This window comes from Diachasma alloeum, unplaced genomic scaffold (genome assembly GCF_001412515.2).
Source record: "Diachasma alloeum isolate Michigan unplaced genomic scaffold, Dall2.0 Dall_scaffold_00470, whole genome shotgun sequence".
NCBI classification, from domain to species: Eukaryota; Metazoa; Arthropoda; class Insecta; order Hymenoptera; family Braconidae; genus Diachasma; species Diachasma alloeum.
Genome location: NW_021680603.1, coordinates 20,824 through 28,465, shown reverse-complemented (window position 1 = coordinate 28,465; position 7,642 = coordinate 20,824). Strand labels below are relative to the sequence as shown.

General features: G+C 40.9%; 1 protein-coding gene across 1 annotated transcript; it reads left to right on the top strand.

Annotated features, from left to right (window-relative positions):
- The first annotated feature begins 4,471 nt into the window (after positions 1 to 4,471).
- On the top strand, positions 4,472 to 4,942 carry LOC107042448. Its single transcript, XM_015263495.1, has one exon. It carries the CDS (start codon positions 4,472 to 4,474, stop codon positions 4,940 to 4,942), a length of 471 nt encoding a protein of 156 aa, XP_015118981.1.
- The last annotated feature ends 2,700 nt before the right edge of the window (positions 4,943 to 7,642 follow it).

Here is a 7,642-nt window from a genome sequence, read left to right as displayed (position 1 = left end):
TGAACAGGGACATGGAGTCCTTTAATCAAAAGTAGCAATATTTCTTGCATATTAAGAGGACTGGTCAAGCAGTGCTGTGTGTGTGAGCATTCTCAACCAAAAACAATAACTGAAAATCTGTGAAAATTAACATTAAGCAAGTGGATGAACGCGATGCGATAAGAAGTATCCATAAAAGAATCAAAGAAACTCCGATTCTGGTGGAGAAGGAAGATTGTATCCCCGAAGGATCCACAACTGGGAACTCAAGGAATAATTCTAAACAACATTATCCTTTGTGAGTTACAAGAAAATACTCTCCAAAATTCTGAAACCCAAATAGATCAACCTTCAAAGTTTCTCAGGAACTCTCTAGGGATTTCCATTCCATTAATTAATTATTTTTATTTGCAAGTAAATCTAGTATGATCAAGAGGAATTCCAATTGTAATTAATCGAGAATATAAAAATTAATATCTACTTTAACCGTAACTCGAAATCTTTTGATTCCATCATCCTAAACTTCCTCCCTCATTCCTCATCTTTGATCTATAGTTTTCAACCAGGTAAGAACGAAAAAGCAAACCTTGCGTCGTGTAAAAATAATCTCCAAAAATATAAGAATATTCAGCTCCATTCTGCATTGCAACTTTAGCTTGTCATATTGTTATACTAAAGATTCTAGCTCCTATTCTCCGCACTTTAAAGGTGTCCTCCGACGCTGAAACGCCTCCGGACATAACAGTTGAGTGACAATTGAGAGTCAGTAATGCAACTCTCAACTCTCAACTCTCAAAGAAGTTGAGAGTCGATTGCGAGACGTTTTAGAACCAAAATCCTATTTTCAAAAACAAAAAAAAATCAATTTCTCAATTCTGAAAAAAAGTCGCGAGTCGAGCGAGAGACATTTCAGAACCAAAAATAAAAAACCCAACTCTCATCTCTTAAAAAAGTTGAGAGTACATAGACATTTGAGAATCAAGAGTCAAAAATCCAACTCTCAATACTCAAAGAAGTTGAGAGTCGATTGCGAGACTTTTGAGAGCCACAATTCCTATTTTCAAAAACAAAAAAATATAAATTTCTCAATTCTCAAAAAAAAGTCGCGAGTCAAGTGAGAGACATTTTATTTTTTCAGAACCAAAAATAAAAAACCCAACTCTCAACTCTCAAAAAAGTTGAGAGTAGATAGAGCGACATTTGAGAATCAAGAATCAAAAATCCAACTCTCAATTCTCAAAAAGTTGAGCGTAGATCAAGACATAATTGAGAATCAATAATCCAACTCTCAACTCTCCAAAAAATTGGGAGTAGATTGAGAGACAATTGATAATCGATAATTCAATTCTCAAATCTCAAAAGATTTGAAAGTAGATTGAGAAAAAATTGAGGGTCAATAATCCAAGTCTCAAATTCCAAAAAATGTCAGAGTAGATTGTGAGATAATTGAGAATCTATAATTCAATTCTCAACTCTCAACAAAATCAAGAGTAGATCGAGAAACAATTGAAAATGAAAAATCCAATTCTCAACTCTCAAAAGACTTGAGAGTAAATTGAGAGACAATTGAGAATGAGTAATCCAAATCTCCACTCTCAAAAAAGTTGAGAGTAAATAAAGAGACAATTGCGAATCAATAATCTGATAGTCAACTCTCTAAAAAGTTGAGAGTCGATTGTTAGATATTTGAGAAGCAAAAATCCTCTTTTCAAAAAAAAAAAAAATTCTGAACTCTCAAAAAAGTCGAGAGTCAAGTGAAAGACATTTCCGAACCAAAAATAAAAAACCCAACTCTCAACTCTCAAAAAAGTTGAGAGTAGATTGAGAGACATCTGAGAATCAAGAATCAAAAATCCAACTCTCAATTCTAAAAAAAAGTTGAGAGAATATTGAGGGATAATTGAGAATCAATAATCCAGCGCTCAACACTCAAAAAAAGTTGAAGGCGATTGAGACACATTTCAGAATCAAAAATAAAGAATCCAACTCTCAACTCTCCAAGAAGTTGAGAGTAGATTGAGAGACAATTGAGAGTCAATAATTCAATTCTCAACTCTAAAGAAAGTCGACAATCAATTGAAAGACAATTGAGAATCAAGAATCCAACTCTCAACTCTCAAAAAAGTTGAGAGTGGATTGAGGAACAATTAATAATCAATAATCCAACTTTCAACTCTCAAAAAAATTGGGAGTAGATTGAGAGACAATTGATAATCGATAATTCAATCCTCAAATGTCAAAAGATTTGAGAAAAGATTGAGAGACAATTGAGAATCTATAATTCAATTCTCAACTCTCAAAAAAAATCGAGAGTAGATTAATAAACAATTGAGACCGAAAAATCCAATTCTCACCTCTGAAAAGAGTTGAGAGTACATTGAGACATAATTGAGAATCAGTAATCGAACTCTCCTCCCTCAACAAAGTTGAGAGTAAATAGAGAGACAATTGCGAATCAATAATCTAATACTGAACTCTCTAAGAGGTTGAGAGTCGATTGTTAGACATTTGAGTATCAAAAATCCTATTTTCAAAACCAAAAAAGAACAAATTCTGAACTCTCAAAAACGTCGAGAGTCGAGTGAGAGAAATTTCAGAGCCAAAAATAAAAAACCCGACTCTCAATTCTCAAAAAAGTTGAGATTATATGGAGAGACATTTGAGAATCAAAAATCCAACTCTCAATTCTCAGAAAAGTTGAGAGTAGATTGAGAGACAATTGAGAATTAATAATCCAACTCTCAACTCTAAATAAAGTCGAGAGTCAAATGAGAGACCGTTGAGAATCAAAAATCCTATTTTCAAAAACCAATCGGATTCTCAACTCTCAAAAAAGTCGAGAGTCAATTGAAAGACATTTGAGGATCAAAGATCAAAACTAAAATTTTCTATTCCGAAAAAAGCTGATTGAAAATAGAGAGGTTATTAGGAATAAAAAATCCAATTGTCAATTTTCTAAAAAGTTGATTGTAAAGAGAGCAGCTAGCATAGAATGCACTCTAGGCCCCGTCACTCCAACTCTCAACTAACTCTCAATTTTCTCTCAAACATAGGAAATTATCGAGAATCCAACTGTCAACTTGGTCCGCCAGGGGCTTGGAAAAAAAATATTTTTTTTAGTAGACAAATCTAAAAATGTGGGGTTTCTACTCCCCCTCCCCCTGTAGCGTCGCGCTACACATACACCAACGCGTAACCGCGCACTCAACGACAGGACAATACCAGATAAGTATCCTGTTTATTATCTAGAAGATTTTGCTGCCAACCTTCATGGCAAAACAATCTTTTCCACCATAGATTTGGTTAAAGCCTTCAACCAAATTCCAGTGGCACGCGAAGACGTCCAGAAAATGGCAATAATCACGCCATTTGGACTCTTCGAATTCCCATACATGACATTTGGCCTCAGAAACGCAGCTCAGACATTCCGACGTCTGATCGACGAGGTCACACGCGATCTACCATTTTTGTTCCCGTACATAGACGACATCTTGGTAGCATCGGAAAACGCGGAGCAACATCGCGAGCACCTGAGGATCCTCTTCCAACCACTCCAGGACTACGGGCTGATAATCAACGTCGCCGAATCAGTCCTCGGACAGCCAGAGGGACTTTTCCTCGGACACATGATCAACGCTCAAGGAATCAAACCCCCCAAGGATCGAGTCAACGCGATCCTGGAGTTCACAAGGCCAACAACGGTTAAATCGCTACGCAGATACCTCGGAACTCTAAATTTCTACCGGAAGTTCATCAAGGGAGCAGCAGAAATCCTCGCCCCGCTGAACGCCGCGACTCAGAGGACGAACGTCAAGGGAAAGCAACCAGTAGCCTGGTCTCCAGTCCTTGAAGAAGCATTCACGCGCAGCAAGCAAGCGCTAGCAGAAGCCACTCTGTTGTCTCATCCAAATATCGAGGCAGAGTGGGCTATCTTCACAGACGCGTCGGATCAGGAGATCGGCGCCGTTCTACAGCAGGAACACCACGGTTCCTGAGACAACAGGTCTGCAGCTCGCTGCACTCAATGGCTCATCCTGGACCCAAAGGCACGCGGAAACTCGTGACACAACGCTGCGTGTGGCCTGGTATAAACAAAGACTGTGCCCAATGGACCAAACACTGCCTGGAGTACCAGAAAAACAAGATAACGCGACACACGGTCACACCAATAGCTAACATCGAGACACCGTCACGACGATTCGAACACATACACGTCGATTTAGTCTCTTTTCCTGCCTCAAAAGGACACAGCTGGTGCTTGACCATCGTCGACAGATTTACGCGATACCCAGAAGCAGTTCCACTGATCGACTCGAGGATGCCAACAGTAGTCAATGCGATTCTTTATCACTGGATCGCGCGCTTCGGCATCCCCGTGAAAATTACATCTGACCAGGGCGGTCAATTCTTCTCAGACATCTTCAAGGAGCTTACGCGAATTCTGGGCACCGAGAGGTTAATGACGACGCCATTCTATCCTCAATCAAACGGCATGGTTGAGAGAATACATTGCCAACTGAAAGCAGCACTGCGATGTCATGGCGAAGCTTGGTACGACGCACTTCCCCTCGTACTTCTAGGGTTGAGATCCGCGTGGAAAGAGGACCTTCAAACGACTCCCGCCGAGCTAACATACGGGGAACCGATCTGTCTACCCGGAGAATTCCTCATCCCATCGAACCAACAAGCAGCAGCACCGGAATTGGTGAGAAATCTACGCGAGCATTTCCGCAGGATCGCACCGACTCCCGCTGCACATCACGGTACACGTTCAACATTCATCTTCAAGGATCTAGCGACGTGTACACATGTTTTTGTCCGCGATGACCACGTGCGAATGGCATACCGATCACCATACATCGGCCCATGCCGCGTAATCAGTCGTCATGACAAATACTTCGTCCTTTGGTACAAGTCCGGAGGATTGGGTAACTACAAGAATACACCGATCTCCATCGACTGACTGAAACCAGCGTACGTACTGCCGGAGGAAATGGACCAGGTCCAAGGACAGCCTCCACCGCCAGACGTACCAGAAGAGCCTCAACAACAACAGAATCAGCCGCGGCCGAGCACGAGCACCGTGAACAGGACTCAGAGGTCGAGGAGACGCGTAAACTTCGCGAACAGACCGACAATCGACGTCTATACTATCTAAATTTCCTCATCAAAAATTTTTTTTTCTTTTCACCTGCTTATTACATTTCACCTGTTCCGAGATTTATCTTTTTCTGTTGCAGTGCTGAAAAACTACCTTTTTTCACTTAAGCAGGGGAGTCATGTAGCGTCTCGCTACATACACACCAACGCGTAACACACGCACGGATACGATAACGCTGAGAGACAACTGGACATCGGTGACATCATCGCGCTCTGTCACGCGCCCAGTATAAAATACCTCTCGCTCGCATCTATTGTCACGCGTATCCAAATTCCCGTCTTACGCGATCTATTATAGTCAGTAGAGTCTAACACTGACCTCCGATCAGATCACTTTGATTATTCTCTCTCTTTTGTATATATATTCTAAAAGTCTTGATTAAACTGTAAGTTAAATACTAATTACATTTGTTAGTGAATTGTTGCCTCCCTCAACAACCTCAATTCCTACACCTCCTCGCCCCTTTGCCCTACCCTCGATGAGTCGAATATTTTTAGGGGAGTTGAGGGGGAGTCCCTGAACATTTTGTACTCAAAAAATTTGGTCAATTTCTCACCCTCATAATTAATTTTTTTTTACTAGAAAAATCGAAAAATGTGGGGTTTGACCACCCCTCGCCCCTTTGCCCTACCCCCGATGAGTTAAGTATTTTTAGGGGGGTTAAGGAGAAGCCCCTGAACATTTTTTAGTCAAAAAATTTAGTCACATTGTCACCCTGATAATAAAATATTTTTTTTACTAGAAAAATCGAAAAATATGGGGTATGACCCCCCCTCGCCCCTTTGCCCTACCCTCGATAAGTCGAATATTTTTAGGGGAGTTGAGGGGGAGCCCCTAAAGATTTTTTATTCAAAAAATTTAGTCAATTTGTCACTTTTACAATAAAAATATTTTTTTCACGAGAAAAATCGTAAAATGTACGGTTTTACCCCCCCTCGCTCTTTTGCGCTACCAGCGATGAGTCGAATATTTTTAGGGGGATTGAGGAGCAGCCCCTGAACATTATTTTTTCAAGAAATTTAGTCGAGTTGTCACCCTTATAATTAAAATTTTTTTTTTACTAGAAAAATTGAAAAATATGGGGTCCCCCCCCCCCCCTCCTCGCCCCTTTGCCCTACTCACCACGACTGGAATATTTTTTGGAGGTTGAGAGGATGCCCCTGAACATTTTTTAGTTGAATAATATAGTTAGGTTGCCACCCTTATAATCAAAATATTTTTTTGTGTAGAAAAATCTACATATGTATGGTTTTCACCCCCCTCCCTCGCCCCTTTACACCGTTTCGAACGAGTCAAATCTTTCTGTTTCGCGGCACCCCCTCAACCACCCAAAAAGGATTCGACTCCCCCGCACCGCCACCGATCGACTTTAACCCACCGTTTCCCCAACGCTAACCCTCTTCTCAAACCTTTTCATCCCCCCTTCGCCCCCAAATGGCAATCTGACATCATTGCATATCAGATGGTCGTTTCATCACGGGAGAGAGTGAGACAGTCATAAAAATGACCGTTTCACTCCTATTTATGCGCTGTGACATATGAGACGCACCCGAGGGCCCATTCTGCTACGTACGATTCTGAAGCAAACTCCACATCAACTCGGCTTATTTCAGAGTTGATGGTAGCGACATCTGCCAGATTTCAGTGGGGCTAAAATATCCTGAAATTGACAGGTGATCAGCTCAATTACGGGCATACTTCTAGCGGGCGGAAAAACGCATGAACAAATCCAATATTTTGACCAAATGAAAAGTCAGAATATCCGAGCTGTCGGCAATTATGTCTCAAGTGTGTGTTGCTTCCGTGCGAATTATAATTAGTGTTTGTTTTAGGGGCAGAATTGAGCCGCCACATTGTGTTGTGAACTGAAAAATTTGGTGAATTTAGTGGTGCATTATATCCTCATAACTATATGCTAATCATTATTACTCGCCCCCGAGACCTAATTGCCGACATGTGACAGGTTATGTCCTTTCCTTTGACCCTTAAATTATAATTTTACATTCATTTTTCCGTCCACTATTAGTATGCCCGTAAACGGCATGGACACAGTAGGCAATAGACCTTTTCATTCTCGAAATCTAGGGAAATATTTATTTCGTTCATTCAACGAATAAATCTCCGAAAAAACCATGGAAAATTCTGATAAATATTGAACTTCACAATGATATATACTTGAGCGCTGAAAAACCATGATTTATATGTAAATTCGATAAAGTGTCCGCAAATCCTAGGGGAATTAACATGGGAAAAATGTGTCCGCAAAACTAGTGACTCTCAGAATGAAAAGGTCTATTACACACAAAGCAATAGAACACAGAATCCCTAGATTTCGGCAGTTGAACACATGAGGATTGACTAAAGTAGCGGCTCAGTTCTGCAGGGGCAGGTGACCCCAAGCTGAAATAGTAAGTGACCCATGGGAGGGATGGCGCCACGGTCGATTTAGGCCTCCGGGCGAGCGGGATCTGCCGGTAACTCGTCGTAGCAGTCTCGCTTTCA

Bases quoted from the DNA above. Each gene is read 5' to 3' on its own strand.
- LOC107042448 (XM_015263495.1), top strand. From the start codon at position 4,472: ATGGTTGAGAGAATACATTGCCAACTGAAAGCAGCACTGCGATGTCAT.